Source organism: Patagioenas fasciata, chromosome 1 (assembly GCF_037038585.1).
Source record: "Patagioenas fasciata isolate bPatFas1 chromosome 1, bPatFas1.hap1, whole genome shotgun sequence".
Classification (NCBI taxonomy): Eukaryota; Metazoa; Chordata; class Aves; order Columbiformes; family Columbidae; genus Patagioenas; species Patagioenas fasciata.
The window spans coordinates 151,824,392-151,843,377 of NC_092520.1; the positions used below are offsets into that span (position 1 = coordinate 151,824,392).

The 18,986-nt window shown below is 41.2% G+C and overlaps 2 protein-coding genes across 3 annotated transcripts; one reads left to right on the forward strand and one right to left on the reverse strand.

Moving 5' to 3' along the window:
* Positions 1-703: 703 nt before the first annotated feature.
* Positions 704-13,523, reverse strand: TDG (thymine DNA glycosylase). Of its 2 annotated transcripts, none has more exons than XM_065846961.2 (10): positions 13,390-13,523; positions 10,867-11,015; positions 8,477-8,706; positions 7,912-7,981; positions 6,406-6,541; positions 6,244-6,326; positions 6,070-6,164; positions 4,348-4,519; positions 3,919-4,047; positions 704-2,873 (listed from the first exon to the last, which is right to left on the reverse strand). In XM_065846961.2, exons 2-10 carry the CDS (start codon positions 10,958-10,960, stop codon positions 2,737-2,739), a joined length of 1,146 nt encoding a protein of 381 aa, XP_065703033.1. In that variant the 5' UTR covers positions 10,961-11,015; positions 13,390-13,523; the 3' UTR covers positions 704-2,736. The 2 variants fall into 2 exon arrangements, with proteins under 2 accessions (XP_065703033.1, XP_065703025.1); XM_065846953.2 differs by lacking the exon at positions 13,390-13,523 and adding an exon at positions 13,279-13,375.
* Positions 13,524-13,550: 27 nt separating this feature from the next.
* On the forward strand, positions 13,551-16,377 carry UQCC6 (ubiquinol-cytochrome c reductase complex assembly factor 6). The gene is made up of 2 exons (XM_065846971.2): positions 13,551-13,981; positions 15,701-16,377. Exons 1-2 carry the CDS (start codon positions 13,874-13,876, stop codon positions 15,794-15,796), a joined length of 204 nt encoding a protein of 67 aa, XP_065703043.1. The 5' UTR covers positions 13,551-13,873; the 3' UTR covers positions 15,797-16,377.
* The last annotated feature ends 2,609 nt before the right edge of the window (positions 16,378-18,986 follow it).

Sequence of the window (18,986 nt, forward strand, 5' to 3'; positions counted from 1 at the left end):
CTTACTGAGCCTTTTCCTGTTTCCAATTTGCTTCAAGCGCCGAAAGACTGTAAGATGGTAGACATTGAGTTCCTTGGCAGCTTCTTGCGTAGTTGGAAGAGGATTGGCTTCAACAATTGCTCTCAATGGGTCGATGTCAGCTTCCCATGGCCAGCTGCTACGCTCCTCATCTTCAAGGCTCTCATCTCCTTTGCCAGACTTACTGAACTATCAATCACTGCACTGCACGTTTGTTAGTAGGTCCTGGGCCAAATGGGTTGCTGATGTTGTGAGTTGCTGCTTTAAGACTCATTTGGAACTCAAATAAGAAAATTGCTCAAATTTGCTTTTTGTCTAACATCATTCCTATAGTCTTAACATAAATATAAACAGCAAATAATAAATCAGTAACAAAAAAGCCCAAAAAGCGAGAAAAGGGCATTCAGGTGTATAACGCAGCCACATTTTTAAAGAATGTTTCCAATATCAAATGGCAAATTTCAACAATGCAAAAACCGCAGTGTCTTTTGCACCAACCTAATACATCCCAGGTGTCTTTAGTTGCCTAGCCTACATTCAACAGCTCAAAATAAAAACTTATGTAGCATTTTAATGAGTTCTGTTGCATGGTGACTGTTTGGCAGAGTTGCTGTGTGTTACACGTCCCGCAGTGTGTTTAGACCCCCGCTAGCAAGATGCAAAAGCACATTCTAGGACACTGCAGTACAATTCCTGATTTTATTGTGAAACATGAATAGATTTAGGACAGATTAAGAACTTTTGTACTACCGTAATGAAAAAAGCACCAGTTCTGAGGGAGAACACATAGAATTGCAATATTTAGCGAAAGAGTCACTGTATACTTTGCTGTATTTGATACCTAGAGAACCTAGTAGGTGACTCCGTTCAAGAGACCTTTCCCTTCCAATGAAACGGGATAGTCTTACAGTAGTTATATCCTACTGTGCTACATACTCAGCAGTGCTAATTACATACTTCGAGTTGTGCTGAAAAATAAAAAGGAATTGTAACAAATCCCTGATGCAAGATACTTTGAGCACCTGCAGGAAAATATCCATGTAAACAGCAATACACGATACAGTACACTTTAAATAATAGACAAGACAAATCCTACACCTTTTGGACAATATACTGAACAGCTTTAGGCTGACGCTAATAAGCACAATCGGAATCGTAACGCACGCTTTCTTGATTTAAGACGCTCAGAATAAAGCCACATAATTTGGGAAGAAAGCTGTAAACATCATGCCTGCCTCACACCAGGTCAACAGCGTGTGATCTCAGTGAGAGCTGTGACAGCAGGATTAGAATCTACACTGACTATGCTCAATGCCTGACAACTGTCACTGGCTGTGAGGAAAGGATAAAACACACCAGTACAGGAATCTCTGGCCAGCATGCATTGCAGAGATACTGTTTGTATCTATTTTTCAAGTATGTGAAGCACCTACTATCATAAGATCACCAAAACGTTCATGCTTAGATCAGCTTATTGCTTTTACTTCATCTCTTCCCTCCTGATAGAAGAGGGAAAGATGATGGTCAGGCACAAGGATGGAATCTCAGTTCTCAGTCACTAATCTTGGCCAAAAATGTGTCTCGTTTAAGCAAGCTCCTCAGAAAAGAGCTGTACTTTCTACAGCTGACTTCTTAGTCATGGAACTGCTGCCCCCTTATGTTTAACTTAGTGATTTTTCCTTGTAAGAGGAACGAGAACTCCCTCCAAAGTCTTAGAGACTGAAGAGAACTCTGAATGTTAACAACTGCTAAACCACAAACCTCTTTCACCCTGTTCTAACTGTACCTGATGTAAACAATCTAGCTGTACGTGATTTTACAGAGAAGGCCTTTCTGTTCCCTGCAATGTAATGTTTTCAAAGGGCTTGTCTCCTGGTCAAAGGTCAGGTGAAGAGGCTAATCACACAGAAATAACTGAGTTTAAATGCCACAGAATTCAAGAACCACTATTCGTTTATAAGGAATTCCAGTTCCTTATATTGGAATTTAAGGGGGAAAGAGATGGAGTGGCAGGGACGCCTTACCCTAAAACAACTCTGCTAGCATATTTAGGGCCTATCCCGTGCAACACAAATTTTCCTCCCCAGTACTGTGACTTGAGATGATGTCTCCACTCCCTTAATCCCAGATATGGTCCAATCACTACTTAGACAGAGCTCTCTCATCCCACCCAGAAAATACTCATTACTCACAGCTGCAGAAGACAACTTTCTGCACTTTGTAAGGTAAAAGGCAGACTTAAAAAGCACCATTTGCTTAACTGTGCATGATTAAAATCATCATTTCATGTAAGATAAGGGTGCATTTCCCGTTTTCCCCTTTGGATAGAAAAGGATTATGAGATTATCCAAATTTTGAGGCATCAGTAAAAAGTATACTGCTGCTGCTACTATTACATTACGATCTATGGAATAAAATGAACGCCCCAAAGAAATCTTCACAAATGAGAAAACAATTTGTCAAAAAATACAAGTGGTATACATTACATATAAAACTCATATACAAAAAAGGGCTAACTTTTTTTTAAAAAGCCTGGACAGTTTCTTAAAATTCTCTAGTTCATTGATTTGAGCCTACCACACACTTACTTCGGACTATAATAAAATAACTAGCGGAGATAAAATACTATTAATATGCTTCAGTTGGAGAACCGAGGTACCAATCTTGATCACTGCATTAAAACTGCAGCATGTATGGATGGCCGAGAAGAAACAGCTCTTAGGTGCTGCTTCCCTCTTCTTCCCGTGTCAAACCAGCAGTGAACTCTGGAATCTGGTCTGCAAAGGACTGGGTCATCCATTGTCCATTAGGAACTTCACCGAAGGACGACCCTTCACAGTACTGTGGATCCACCGCTGCCAAAACAAACAAATAGAGGTAAAAAAAAAGCAACCAATACCACTAAATCTAAACAAAATACAGACGATGCCACTAGCAAAAAAAACCCCTAACCACACAAAACAACCCCTAAAGAAAAAACAAAAAATAAAAACAAAAGATATTTGCAGTTTCCATTTTTCCTCTATTTTTCAACCACCTACTCAGGGTGGAGTTCAAACATTCTTTTGAGCATTTACTTTTGTAGTTCCAGATCATTTCCTCAAATTATAATTTCTCCACATTTTCTTTGAAGGGTGCCTGCATCTATACAAATTAAGAGTCTAAATGTTTAAGAGAATACCTCACTTCACAGTGTTTCATATGAATAAATTTTTTCTCGTCAAAAGGACATTCTCTTGGACAAAGTAGGGTAGACAGAGTACAAATTTCAATTCACAACGTGAAATCAGGACTGAAAATTTAAGACTTCAGAGGACAGTGGTTACTCCAAAGTGATTGCTTTCACCACTGTTTTTTGTTTTTTCTTTTTTAATTACAGCTGGTAGTATTTTGGGAAACAAAATTCCCAACTTCTTAATTACAGCTAGATTACGAAACTCATCCTTCTAATACTGCTCCTTCATCTGGCCCACCAGCAATGGAAGCACCTCAACTGCACTTTTACTGTATCTGTTCTACCATTCTCTGGCTTTGCTTTCCTTAGGAATGAAAAAAAAAAAGTACCAACCCCCTCTTCTGCTCTGAAAAGAATGATGCAGTTATATAAGTCACTGTAGTTGAAGAGGTTTACTGTGCGAGTCACTAGTTGTGTCTGTTTGTCAGATCTTGGGAGTCACTCAAAGTTTGGGGAGACAATCTGAAGTTTCAGAAAATTGATTCTAAATAAAGCAAATTACTTTTCTTTATTTCCCTCTCACATAATTGTGGGGATGTGTAGTTTTTGTGCGAGTTTAACTGTCGCTATATTTCAAATATATTGTATGAATTGATAAAAGGGTAGAAAGCATTTGTTCAGGAGTAATGGTTTACAGACTGAATACCCCAAGCACTGAACTTTACCAGTTCCATTTGAAGAGAAATGGCACTGTTCGCTTTCATACGGCGCACGGTCACAGTAAGCTCCTCCATACGCTGCTTCGTAACCTGGATCATATTTTTCTTCTTTGACAGCCATCTTTTTAGCATCCTCTGCCGAAAGAGAAGACCTCACGTATTAATATCCAGAACAAAAACGATCAAAGAGTGCTTTCATCAGAGAACATCTGAAAAAACAGCCATGCATTTTAAAGATAATTTTGCTCCCCTTAGAGAATTAAGACTACACTAAAAAAAAGAGTGGAACCTGTAATTCTATGCCACGTAATTTAGAGAAGATGGCATGTCTCTTCCTTCCCCTTAAATTCTTTAATTCCTCTTGTTTAGAAAACGGTTCATTGTGTTGTACGTAACACTGCATTTTAATAAAGGACCAAAATATAACCACTATACCTTGTGCAAGTTGCAAGTCAAACGTGTACTGCACCTCCTGCACCTCTGTGTTTGGTGCGATGCCTTTCAGCTGATCCCTTAAGTCTTTCAGCTTTATGTAATAATGAACTTTATCTTGTGCACGAGGAAACTGAGCACATCTTGCACTGGATGATGGCATAACGTAGCAGAGCTTGAGACAAAAAGCAAGAAAAATAGCATTACTGGTCCCTGAACTAGGAGCTAATATTTAGCATATCAAGAATAACTTACACAGTTCAGCTCACTGTTTTAACCCTTTGTACAAACCTCACCCAGTGCCATGAGTGGTTGTGGGAGAGGAGAAAAGGAGCCTTTTGTTTTCCCTCGATCAGCTAGATGTCTTGCCCCAAAGAGAGGGGCTGATTATCAGCTGCTGAAACGAGGACAATTTTCACCAGTTGTTTATGTGCTGCAGGAGCAGCAGCACCAGTGTGTGTTACAAGAAGTACAATTTACAAGCGTACGTCAGAAAGTAAAGCACACTCCGGAGCTCCCTGAGCAAGCAGAGCTCTGAGCCAGCAAGTCCCCACAGGAGAATGTGATAGCCTGCAAACACCCCAAACCAGTCACAGTTTCATTAGCCTGGCTTCTTGGCCAGGCCAAGTGCATCTGCATCACACTTGCTAGGGTTTGAAACTCTGGAGTTAGGGTGGCTCAAGCCAACTTAAGTGTCTCTATCTCTGTCAACAGCCCTAATCAGAGCTGTAAAGTTATTTCAAAAAAAAGGGAACCGTATCCAATACTTTTATTACTGTGCAGTATTTATGAAAAAGTACTTGTAAAAAGGATTATTTCTCTTTCTTAGAAATACATCTACTGCAGAAGTGTTTAAGAGCTACTTAAGAAGCAAGGACTTTATCACCAATGGTTCTTCAGGCCCTGATGGAAACATTCTGCCGTTAGAGAACATCTTAAATTCAGTTTAAACTTGCAGCACTAGTAATTTGGGATAGACAGAAAGAAAACAAAAAACAAACCCAGACTTTTGAACTGACAAGGTAATGAAGCTTTGGAATAAGTTACCTTGGGTGGCAGTGTAATTGCCTTTGCCTTAACCTGTTTATAAGAACAGGTTAAGCAAACCTGTTTGTGATGATACATTGCTGGTCTCTTGAGGTATCTCCCAGCACTAGATGTCTATGACTAATGTACTCTTCAAACTGTTTATCTTAAGTATCCAATTTAATTTCAAGCTGCAAATCAGCTTAAGACTGAGTCTGATGGAAATGCTTGGGCATGCCCCCTGATCCAGTAACACTGTAGCTGTAGCATGTAACAGCACAATGATGGACTTACTATTCTTTCTCCTCCACTACTAGCACAATTGCCATGTTTGCTCTCGAAATTCAGTAACGCAAACATACAGGGAGCTGGACACAGAGAATATGATGGAAGTAGGTGACACTTGCCATAAAATCATGTGTATTTTATTAATATTTTAGATAGTCCTCGTGGAACGTACTAACCTACTAACCATAATACACCATTTCCCAAATAAAGTCTGCAAGTCTGAAGAAGCCACATTAAAGACGTGTCTCAAAATCGCACTATCCCCCTTCCTCAAGGAAGCACCTTTCATATCCCTTATACTTTGTGCAAACTTCGACATTATTGTAAATGTGTGCAAGTCCTGAGCCTTCGTTAGTTTTGAAATCGCCAAAATGGAGTGCCCTCTTTTTCCTTCTCAGTATCAATACTTACAGTTTCTGTATCTGGCACCTTGTGTGGCTGCAGTCCAAACTCCAAGTTCTTAACTTTTATTCCAAAAACTTCTTTACTAAAAATTTCATAAATACCTAAAATGAAAAGAAGATAGGATAAGTGGACAAAAAGAGCTACTGACAGAACAAATTCATGTAAAATCAAGGGTCTCACATTTTCCATTGAAAGCTGCTATACGAGGTTTATACTTTTGTAACTTCTGCATCAGAATTCGCCCTCCTTCACGAAATTCTTTGCTAAAAGAGAAAGTACTCAAAATCATAATCACAACTATTAATTTATTAACAAGCACCCTATTCCCCCTTGTTACCCTACCTGGAGAGGTCTTTGCTTCCAGGTGTTGTCCTTTCAACCATGTTTGTAAATCCAATCCCATATTTATGTGGCAAGGTGTGGTCATCCATATGGTTCAGCTGTTCGTTACTTAGACCAGACATGAATAGACACTTCCCTGTGAAGTAGGAAGACATGCATTTACCTTTTTCTAAGGAAAATAAACCAAAACAAAACAACCCCCCTCTCCCATCAGAGTACTGGAATGCTAAAGGAAGAGTCTACGTTAACCGAGCATCAATTAATTTGGGAAGACTACTGCTCTAGCGAGAAAAGTTTAAAATAACCAAAATGACTCTATCTACTGCAAGAGGACAGAAGATCCTAGGAAACAAAAGGAATACCTCACCATGACCCTAGGTATGGAAACCAGACTTTTATTCTAAAGGTTCAGGAAAGAGCTTTAGATTTTGTGATTCGCTTAAACAGGTGAAGTGAAGGTGATCACTCTGGATTTTGTGGGAAAGAATGTAGCAAATACAAGTTATCAGTTTTCTTTCACAACCTTGCCATCACTTCTCCTTGAATTTAGCCTCTCTGACAGAACACGTGGACATCTTCCCTTCATATTTAGTGTATAAAAGTCTAGTTTGGGTGATGTGCACTGCCAGTCTCTTAAGCACAAGTTAACCACAGCTAGCTCCTAATGACATAGGAAGCTTACAAACCCCTGGATTTGTCAGAGCATGCACAGCTGGTCTGCTTCTTGGTACAGGAGGGCATCAGTCTGGCTAGTCTGCAGAACACTGCAGAAATACCTGAGCCTGATTTACAAGCTTGCTAGACACCAGAAGCATTTGGCTGGAGTATCACAAGGCTGCAAATTAGTCCATGTGGAGCTTCACAGCTAGAACAGCTCCCAGCAAAAGAGAGCACTTTAGAGTTCAGGTCTGATCTTTCTTTATGAGAGTGTGCTGCAGAAATGTTATTTAAATAGAAAAATACCTACGAAAAAATATCGGTCTGAAGAATCAGGTATGCTAGAGGCATATGCTTACTGGGCAAGGGTAATGGTTTTTGTTTTTTCATCAGTTAGAAACCTTGTTTAGAAGAGATGAATAAATGCAAACAGAAGAGGGCTTGCTGAAATGCATTTTTTGGAAAAATATGTGCAGTTTTATATAAAAAATTGATGCCTATTGACTTACCATTGATAACTCAAGTACTAGAGATTTTATTTTCATTCCTTATGTTGCACACTAACATACCAAGAAGTTATTTGGTAATACAATCTGGTAAACTGTGTTTACATGTAAATTCTAAATCTGAACTGAAAGGCATTGATTAGTGATCTTTTATTCCTTTTCATGTACGGTATTTGACAGAAGTAGTCATGGGATTTAAATCACTCTCGGATGCTTAAAAGCAAAATCCCTCTCTGCATCCAAAAAAAAAAAAGGCAGAAACCAAATCAGTTTTATTAAACTGCCAAAAGTTCTAACAAAGTTCTGAAAATTCTATAAATAGAATAGGAAAATAAAAACATACAGAAATGGTTTCCAGGTCCAGGGTAATGATGTCCTTTGTAAGCTGCCATCAAGCCGGGGTTTATGCCAATCTACAAACGAAGATACCAGTCCATTTTAGTGATGGGAGCACAGCTTGCTAGTCAGGAATTTAACCAATTTACAGTAAGGAAGCTTATTCAATTCTCTTTAAGTCACTTTCAATAAACAAAACCGTGTTAATAGCACGTTCCGTCACTGTTTAAAAAAATTGACAGTATCTCATTTAGATGTGCAATGTCAAAAGAGCAGCTCACAGTGTGTTTTACAGCCACTGGTGTAGTGCTTCCAGTAAACCAAGTGTCAAGTAATGGTCTCTCATGACTACGTATTATATCTAAGTATTAGACTTCTCAGAAATTAGAACTACGTTACTGTGATTTTTAACAGACAATGCAAAGCAGTTCTACACACAGGAAACAGTTTATATACTTTATCTTGCAAGATCTTGCCTTATAAGCAATACAGATAAGTAAGCAGAAGACATATAAATAATAACCAGTGAGTACAGACTATTAGCTTTCTACCTAATCTTGTGAGTTACTTACTATTACAATGTCCAGATCAAAGGTCAAAATATCAGGCAAAGTTTTGGTCAGAAGTTCCGCTTCAGATACACCATTAAAACGGTCCACTTTTCTCTTGACTTTAAAAGTATCTGTGATCTTTTCTTGTTTGCCTTTTGACTTGGTTGTTTTTTCTTTTTTAGCAGCAGGCTTTTTGGGTTGCTTTGGCTCAGTTGCTTTGGCTTTTCTTTTCCTTCCTCCTTTTTTAACTTCTGAAAACACACAACAAATATCCTTTTTGTATGTTTCTAATGCTGCAGTACGGGTATTCAAAAAGACTGAGTCAAATGTTTGGATGCAAAATCAGATAACTTTACATTAAAAATTCATTAATTTGAACAATTACCAGACGAATCCTGGTTTTGCGGTCTCTGTATCACAGACACTCTCCTCCCAGACAATTATGTTGACTTAGGATACAAACCAAGAATAACCTCCCAACTAGGTTTTGTTGTTCACAATGCTGTTCTTAGTCTACTGGTCACACTTCAGTTTCTAAATATGAAAGTTGATTGTTACCTATGACATAAGATACTGAAGAAACTGAACAGTACGTCAAAAGCAAAAAGTCTCAAAGAATACCTACACTGCAATGTCAGGAACACAAACACATAGGCTGAATGCTACATAAACCATTCACAGTTTACTGTCTGCAGAACAGATACTGTCCAGTGCATCATATAGCAAGGTAACATATGAGAGCTTCAGGATCTCATTTTGAATTAATGCCACCAAACTTTAATTTTTATTTACAAAATGCAAGCAGAAAGTGGTCACTGTTCACTCATTTGAAACTCTATCATCATCTGCCCCCTAAAGCTTCAAGATACAATCAGCACATGTGGTGGTCCTGACCATCCAGCAATTGCTCTCTATCCTTGTTCATTAATAATGTCGAGTTGCAGAATGTAACTTGAAAAATATGAAAACATATTTAGCAGAAATCAGCAAAGAGCCAAGGTAATCTATTACTTGAAAATTGAGACTTCATCTTATTTTCAAAATGTCTAGATGAACCTCTCCCCAATAAATAAATATGGATACCAGGGCACTGCCCTGAGTCTGCATCTTTTTATGGGCTGGTTTTGTTTGCTCTCAGCTTTCTTACAAGAAGGACAAAAATAATGTGAAATTCCTATCCTGTCATTGGAGCAACTGCTTAGGAAACTGTATGCAACAGTACTCAAGCTATGCTCCTGTAAATTTCACACACGTTTGGTAAATCTTCAAACCCTGCCTTTGAAGGCTTTACCCAACTTTCAACTCGTGCAAAAACATTAGGGAACAGTTTTGTAACACAAGATCACGGTTGTCTAAAAACGCTTGAAAGTGCAGCCAAATAACATGCTCATGGTGACATCATATCATTCAGCAACAAAGCTGCAAAAGAAACTTAACTGTATAGCACTTGAGATGCATCCTAACTGTAGCAAATAATACTGTGAACTAATAGAGCAGCTTCAACTATTTTAAACTGGAGGTTTCCTACCTATGATTTCATCTGGCCATGCATTACAACTGAAAAAGAAAAAATGAAGCTAATCAAAGGATGCACTTAAGCAATATCATCGCATGAATTGGCCAATATGTTATCTTGGCACATTCAGCTCTGACCTACATCTAAATATTACAAGTAAGACAAAACTCAGTGTGTGAATATTTGCTATAGAATCGGAATTTCAACATGGCAGAGACCACTGCCTTTTTTATGTGGTAAAGAGCAAGCATATGAGTAACAGAACAAGGGATCTCTTCCTGGCATGGTTAGTGAAAAGCCTAAGTGTACAAAATCCTAGTGGAGGGAAAAGAAAGGCCATGTACAAGAGCATGAAGTACAAAACTCCCGTCACATACAGGACACTTTACAGAATTATTTATATTTGTTTAAATAAGCCTTGCTAAAACCAAACAATCCTTAGTGAATATAAGCAATAAGCTTTTTGTGATTACTAAAACACAATTTAAACAAAAATATTTCAAATGAACAGTATTATCCTGTGCTTCTCTGGCAGAAATTAAAAAAAATATTTTAAACTCAGACTGAAAAAAGAAAACTTATCTAACATAATATTAAAAATATGAAATCAGCAAAAAGTGATACATTTATCTACTGAAACAAAAACCTGATTTTCCTGCAACAAGATAATTTTGTGAGACTGAACAATGTGAATACTATCACCTGGGTTTACCCCTCATCTTTTAAATTGTCTGGTAACAAATATTACTTAAAGAATACAATTAATCCATACTCCCTCAAAGAGTATCAAGAAATCCATTAGGTCCAAAGAAGCAGTTTAAGGTCAATAATTGTTTCCCCCAAACCACTACTAACATTTTAGCTTACTTAGCAAAGCCCAGTCAAGTCAAACTACCTTTAGGAGGCTCCTGACCAAGGTTTGGCTCTGGAATGCCCTCTAGAGTCGGCTGCTCAGCCATGACTTCCACGTTAGGCACTGCAGTCATCATTTGATGGAATGGAAATGTGTAAAAAGCTTGAGCTTGCTGAAGATATGCGTAGTATCTTAGGAAGGGAGAGAAAAAAAGGAGACACAATTTATCAACAGTTTAGAAATTTAGTGATGTACCAAATTGACCGTAAATATCAAGCTTTGTCAAGGTCGGCATGTACTGCACTTATGTCCTGCAATAATTCTTTTAGCAAGGCAGTAAATTACTCACACCCACTAAGTGGTCTGACTACTTAGCTGGTACCAGGTAATGTTAAACCCAACATTAACTGTACAGTTCTCTCATGATTACTATAACATGGAAGAATCACAACATTTTTAAGTGAAGTGTAGAGCTTTTCCCTTTTTTTTTTCTGAAAAAGCCCGCTCTGTAGCACCCATTACCAAGGCAAGCTGTCTATCAAACACACTTAAAATTTACAACACAAGTTAAAACTCTTTGGACTTCAAGTTTCCCAAGTTTTAGATTTTCTTAATGTTACATCAGTTACTTTATCTGACACGACACAAAATGTGTGAATCATTCTGGACTACAAAGCAGCATGAATGCACAAAGCATTAATTACCACGCAAATTATTAAACAGCTTTAACAAAGAGTGTGGCAGATGCCATCCAGTTATCCCACACTGGATCCTAACAGAAATACTGCACTTATTCTATACAAGATTACACACAAAAATTCAGTCTCCTTCCATGCAGTTTTCCATATACAGCTCTTCTGCTCCACATGTTTATTAGTCACTTACAGCCCTCATGCCCCAACACAAACTTCTGCTTCATACTGTCATTCCCTTCTACCTATGCAGCTGCCTTCTTGTCCATAGATTCTACTGCCACACAAATATATAGAAAAGATTTCATGAAGAGTAAACTTTCACTAAATAATTTTATAATCTCAGAGCTATTCATAACAACACCGAAACATTTTTAGTTATACAGAAATATCTCAAAAGAAGGGATCATTCTCTATTACGCAATGGGTATTTAAGAATATTTAAGAACCCACTGTAACTCAGACTTATGCCAGGACAGTCCATAGTCTTGTGATCAGGCCACTGATTTTGAACCAAATATCTACCCTGAATCAAGGAGAATAAATTTAAAGACGGGTTTGTCAGATTCCTCAGGCAGTTGCCTAACAAAATAATGGGAGATTTTCAGAGTACAGTAAGTACCTCAACCTTCCCCCTGCTGGAAGAATTCCATTTTATATAAAATACTTCTGCAGTTACTGAACAGAACAAAACTGATCTTCAGATTTCTATTAGGAAATATGACTGAGACATGTAGAATCCAGTTCTTAATGTAATAAATCCTTAATTACACAGAGCAGAACCGACTAAATAAGAAAGACGTGAAAGCATCTAACCCAAGAATGGTCTCTAACAAGTCTTCTTACAATACATGTCTTCTTACTCTATGCATACTTAAAGTCTTTTTCTTCTAAAATTCCCTTTAAACGGAGGAAAACTTGCAACATATCATGGACAAGTCCTGTAACCACATGGTAATAAGATGAAAGAGAGCTTTTAATCCCATCTCTAAGCCTCATATACTTATTTTCAGATAATTTTTGTTGCAAGGGTTCAGAAATACAATATTTTGTTATTGATGTTATTGATCACGGAACATTTAAATAAATATTTTCAGTTCCATGAGACATAGGTAGTAATTTAACCTCCCCTTCAGTCCATGTTGAAAATGAAAAAAAAAATAAGAGAAGAGACACATTCACTGGAACAAAGCCACACGAACCCGTTTACAAACCCACCCCTCCGCACGCAGGCCGCCACCATCCGCACGCACACGGGTTTCCGAACACGGAGCAAACCCCCTCCCCACTGCACGCCAACAAACCCGGACGCCCCTTCTCAGCGGGGCTGCCCGGCCCCGCCACACACCCCAGCAGACAGGGGGCTCCGAGCGCCGGCTCCTGCCTCCTCACCCCCGACCCAGCCCACAAACCTCCCGCACGTCAACCGCGCTTCACCCACAGCAAAGCCCGGAGACCCCAGCCTTGCTCCCCCGCGATACACAAATGCGGCATCGCGCCCCATAGCCCAACGCCTCCGCCAGCTTTTCCCCGTTCCCCCACAGGGCCGCCCCACAGCCCCGGGCCCATCTCGCCGCGCCCCCTCCCACACGCCTCTCTCTGTCCCGCGTTGTGCCCAGGGCTGTCCCGGGGGAGGGGATAGGAGAGGGGCAGCCACAGCCCGGCTCCGGCTCCGGCTCCCCCCGGCCCCGGATAAAAGGAGAACGACAACAGCGATTGCACAACGCGAGGCCCAAGCGCGGCTCCGGGCCCCCACCGGTACCTGCCCAATTCCTCGGCCTCCATGCCCGGGCGCGGAACCCGCCGCCGATGGGGCTATTGTCACCGGCCGCCCCTCCGCCCCCTCCCCCCGCGCCTCAGCGCCCCAACCGACCTGCCGGGCAGCCCCGCGTCACGTGAGCGGCAGCGGCCAATGGGACCACACAGCCGGCCGGCCGGGCAGCGAGGGAGGCGGGCGGGGAGGGGGCGGTGCCGGTGGGGAAGCGGATCCCAGCGGCCTCGGCAGCGGCTCCGGGCCGCGAGCGGCCGCCCGGGCGGTGGGAGGTGGCGGCCGGCTCAGCCGCGCCCGACGGGTCGCAGGGCCGGCTCCCCCTGAGCCCCGCCGCGGCCTCGGAGTTTCGGGCTTGCGTCACGACTTGCTTACGTCACCCGCAGCAGGGTACTCCCCCACCGAGGGCCGGGCCTGCCCCTCCCCGCCGCCATGCTGCGGCCCCTCCGGAGGCGCGGGGCATGACGCACTTCCGGCGCGTTGCGTGTGTCTGCAATTGGGGGCGGTGGCGGCGCTGGGGCCGCGGACGGTTCTCGGTTCTCCCACCTCCGGGAGGAAGCGCCGCGTCCCCGGGCCCTCCCCCGCCGCCATGCCCGCCGGCGTGCCCTGGCCCACGTACCTGAAGACGCTGGCGGCCAGCATGCTGGCCATGTTCGCCGGCGCCGAGGTGGTGCACAGGTACTACCGGCCTGACCTCGTAAGTGCTCGGAGGGCTCTGCTCGCTCGTCGCGTTACGGCGACCGGTAGCGTGTGTGCCAGACGGAGGGTCACCTGTAGAGGTTTTGGGTAGAAAGGTCTCGGGCTGACTGGAAAGAAACCGTTAGTTTTGGGAGCTGCCGTCAAACTGGTGACCTGGCACCGGGAATAAAAAAAGCCACGGAAACTTCTTGAGAAGGGGTTTCCACTGTGGAAGTTGAGATTTGAAGAAAGCGCTAAAGTGGCAAGAAGGGGCTGTATTAGATTTAAATACGCAGGTTTCCTCCCCTACTCCCCGATAATGGAAATTAAGATGATCCACATCTGGAACATTGTGTCCAGTTCTGGGCCCCTCAGTTCAGGAAGCACAGGGAACTGCTGGAGAGAGTCCAGTGCAGGGCAACAAAGATGATGAAAGGAGTGGAGCATCTCCCTTATGAGGAAAGGCTGAGGGAGCTGGGTCTTTTTAGCTTGGAGGAGACTGAGGGCTGACCACATTGATGTTTATAAATATATGAAGGGTGAGTGTCATGAGGATGGAGCCAGGCTCTTCTCAGTGACAACCAATGGTAGGACAAGGGGTAATGAGTTCAAACTGGAACACGGAAGGTTCCACTTAAATATGAGAAGAAACTTCTTCTCAGTGAGGGTGACAGAGCACTGGAACAGGCTGCCCAGGGAGGTTGTGGAGTCTCCTACTCTGGAGACATTCAGAACACACCTGGACACCTCCCTGTGTAACCTCATCTAGGTGTTCCTGCTCTGGCAGGGGGATTGGACTAGATGGTCTTTCAAGGTCCCTTCCAATCCTTAACATTCTGTGATTCTGTGATGATCAGAAGTTTACATTAGAAACAATGACAGACTGAAAGTCGGGGCTATCAAAATTACAGAGAACCATGCTCCAAGTGAGACCATCTACCCAGGGTATTAATGGTTGATTAGGTCTCTTGGAGGCCTTCGAACTTGTAAGCTTTATATTGTCTTCCTGCTCTTGTGTACTTTTGGTTTGTGAAAACACTATGCTATAGTCAAATTGGAAATAAGTTTAAAAAATCACTCTAAGTTTAGTCCGTCATGTCAAAATTTAAGCAATGAGGCTTAAGTCATGGATAGATGTGTAAGAATTTATGTATTTTAATAGTCTCTACTGTAGCCTTCATTACAAACAAATAGGCTTATTCATTCAGAATGATCTATACCTCTTTAAACTACCATGAATTTTGAAGAGGTACAGTTCTTCAAATGTAATGTGGCATCTTTTCCTTTTTAAAATTTTCAGCTCTAGTTCCAGGGCTTAATTGCTAGAACAGAAAGGCAGAAGGAGTGAAACTTTTTCTTCATTCACCAGGAGAATGTGTGGAAACTTCAACTGGTCCTTTAAAGCAATACTGTTACAGACATTTCAACCAACCTTACTTTCCTAAATGGCAAAAAGACGCTTTGTTTTACAAACTGTCCATTCTTCCTTTTTGTGCCCCTCTTTTTTTTTGTTTTTTTTAACCATATTTTGCTACTTTGAAGTAAAAGTCAAATTACAAAAAGGTAATAGGTTTATTTTAAAGATGTTTTGTATGTAAGAATTACACTCTGCTCAAGAGGGCAGTGAAATCACAATTTAGGCATAAAACTGTCTCTTAAAGAATATGCTAACTTCCTGGTTTGTGAGTTTAGTTTTTCTTCTGCCATAACACTGAATGTCTTTCTGTGTTTTTACCAGAGTATACCTGAGATACCTCCTAAGCCTGGAGAACTGAGAACAGAACTGTTGGGTCTAAAATCAAGATCAAGCGAAGCTCAGACTTCACAACAGTGACTGGAATTTACTTATGTTGTGAAAACTAGAACTGACAAAATGTTTTTTCAGCTGTCTCAACTGCAAAGTCCACATGTGAAATCCTATGCTCCCTTAATACTTTGTTTCCTTTAAGCAGAGTTACAGGCAGCCTTAAAATGTACAATGAATACTGGTAAATCCGACTGGTTATGTGCCAAAATTATTACAGCTTCCTAGTGTTGATTGCAGTGTAAGTATCTTCAGAATAAAAGATATAATAAACTCACATTGGTGAGTCTGATGGAATTTGAAACTTCTAAGCTGATTAAAAAGTAGAGGAAGTTTAGCATATTGAAAAGTCAAGCTTTTGTGGCCTTACTAAGCTTTCCTGTTCACCTGTAGTAGTGATACCGAAAAGCTGGCAAAAAGATTCTTTAACATGGTTTTGAAAGTGTTAAGAGGCAGCCACTTCTATTGCAGCATGCCAGACACTCAGAAGATCGTTCCTCTAATCGAGTGTATGCGTGATTTGCACTTCTTGGTATTTATTACATACACCTATTGCATATCTGTTTGTTTCTAGAGGTTAGTTAATGCATTAAACATAAATTATTTACGTAGCCCTGCCCTTTGCTGGATGTCCGTCTTTGGTATTCGAGAGTCTTTATCAGTGATCTGTAGTGGTCGCCGGTGTCTTCACAGCCTGGTACCCCTCCCGGTGTCAGCTTCTTGACCTCATTTATTGATCGTGCATGTTGTCATTTTGTGCTGCTACTAAGCAAAAGTCATGTAGTTCTTCCTTCAGTTAGTGGAACATTCCGCTTTCCCAGCTTGCAAGCCAAGGACCTCCTCCTTTGCCTCATGTCCAGTCTCTATAAAGCTCTTGTTCTCTGTTAGGTTCCTATTACATTACGCCTAGTGTTGTTACATTATGCCTAGGGGTTTCTAGAAGATTTTTGTTCCTGTTATCAGTAGAACCCCACTTATCCATTAGCATTTCCCCCCTTTGTAAAACTTTAACTCAGTTTTACTGGATGTAACCCAGAACCTGATATAGTAAATGATGGGATGTACAAGTAAGAAAGATGGAGCACTTCTTGCAGTGGATGGACTCCTAATGCTGGCTCAGTGTTGCAACAGTGCACACAGTGGCTTTCTGTTACTGACAGAAGTCTACTTTGGGCCACTGTAAGGCTGGGGAGTATCTTACAGCTTGATTGTATTAGTGTAAATGGGGCAAGTGTGTACAGATTACAGTGAAATTATGTACAATTGTGGTCCATTTTGGGTATCCTCTGTTTACAGCTGATTGTGATAGCTGTAAATAACAAAACTCTTAAATAACAAATGCAGGTTTACCTTTCAGTCCCAAAATAGGATCACCACAAAGGTCTCACATGAGAAACTCAAGAAGACACACAAAGTCAACATCCTACAAAGATGGTAGGACAACCCTTTTCTGAGTGGTGTGCAGTAGAGCTTGTGAAGGTTGGGGATTGCCTTCCCTTAGGAAAGGTATGCAGAGGAGGCATGGGCTTCATCCCCGATTCTTACTCAGGTTTAACTCAGGAAAGAACAATCTAACAGCCATTAAGGAAGCAAAAGCTTCCTCACTTCTACCGATAAAGTACTTGGAGCTCTCGTAATAGCAGAGGGATCCAGAAAAGATCAGTCTAAGTGCTACTTTCACACCTGTTCCAGTTGTAAAGCTGTTATTTTATGTATGTTTGTAAAAGCTGGAATTGCTTTTCCTAGGTAGAAAAGCTTATATTTCCTTTACAAGTGCATCTGCTCTCACAGAGTTTTGCAACTTCTGGCTGATGTAGAAAAGCAGCTGAGGTAGGTTGAGATCTTCTCCTGCTCATATGTGCTCATGTGGACACGCAGGCTGCAGCCTGTACTTAGCATTACTACTCAATCTTAGACACCTTTATCACTGACAGCAGTCATTGATAAAAAGGCCACAAGTAAATCTCAGATGTTAAGCCCAAATGAAATGAGTCATTGAGAACATCTTACTAGTTGAAGTGCTGATTAAACTTTCTCCTTCACTGTACCTAAACAAAACTGAGATTGACAATCTTCCACCTCAGCATAAGACAAAGTCTATGGAAAAGACAAGACAGGGCAGTTTGGCAGCATTTTGTTCCTGTTCTAACCAGGGCAGGAACAGCAGTTTTTCGGTTATCCCTTTAAAGAGCCAGGATTCACCAACCCTTACCTTGTCACTCACACGTCGTCAGAGTATCACCTCTGTCATTATGCTGCTGCTTTGGCATGTAAGATGCTTTTCTCTTTTCTAAAGAGTATGTTTTGGTTTTTGTGTGGTGGTGGTGGTTGGTGTTTTTTTTGCTAGCCTTTGCTAGCACTGAGGGAACCATTCTCATTGCCCATTTAGGAACAGCAAAGCTGATGATACATGATGCTTTAACAGTAGAACTGACACCCCCAGAATTAGCAACACTGAAAGAAATAGCCTGAGTGTGACTAGGAGACACTTCTTACAGCATTCACAGAGGAAAAAAAAAGCAAGCCTATAACTAGAGTTTGTGCTTATTAATAGCAAATACTTGTCACTCCAGGTTAGAGAAAGCAGCTGTACCACAGCTACATTGCACATGATATTCTCAGCTGAGGAAGAAGCACAAAGCATGACACAAGTGTGCTCCTTATTGTGTCTGAAATTGGATCATGTCATCCTAAAACCCATCAAGGCATTGAAAACTTCAGCTGTGTAACAGAACAAAGTCTACAAGTAATTAACAGGTTAATAATACTCTAGCAAGCAACCCTAAGCTTCTACTACCCTTCAGGTCACTAGCTGCAGCAGCACTTGTAACAATGCAGTAAGCCTGAGCCAGGTTTGCTACTCAGGCTGGTCAAATAGAAATACAGAAGGATGTGTAATGATGATAGAAGTTTATCACAAGTGATATTTGAGGAATTATTAAATCAAAACCTCAGCAGCAGTTGATTACTACAGAGCACGAGACACAAGTTGCACTGCCACGGAAAGAGGACCATGCTTTAGATGGTGCACCTGCCCTACTGAGTAACTTAATAATAAAGGACTGCTTTGAAGGCTGACATTGCTAGCTACTGAACTACAACTCCAGGGTTAAACCACTCAGGTCTAGTAACAAAAGGCTCTCATGGTGTGTCTAAGATACTACCACAATGAGCAAACCCCAAAACAATCCCCAACTCCCTCAAAAAGAAAACCCACCTG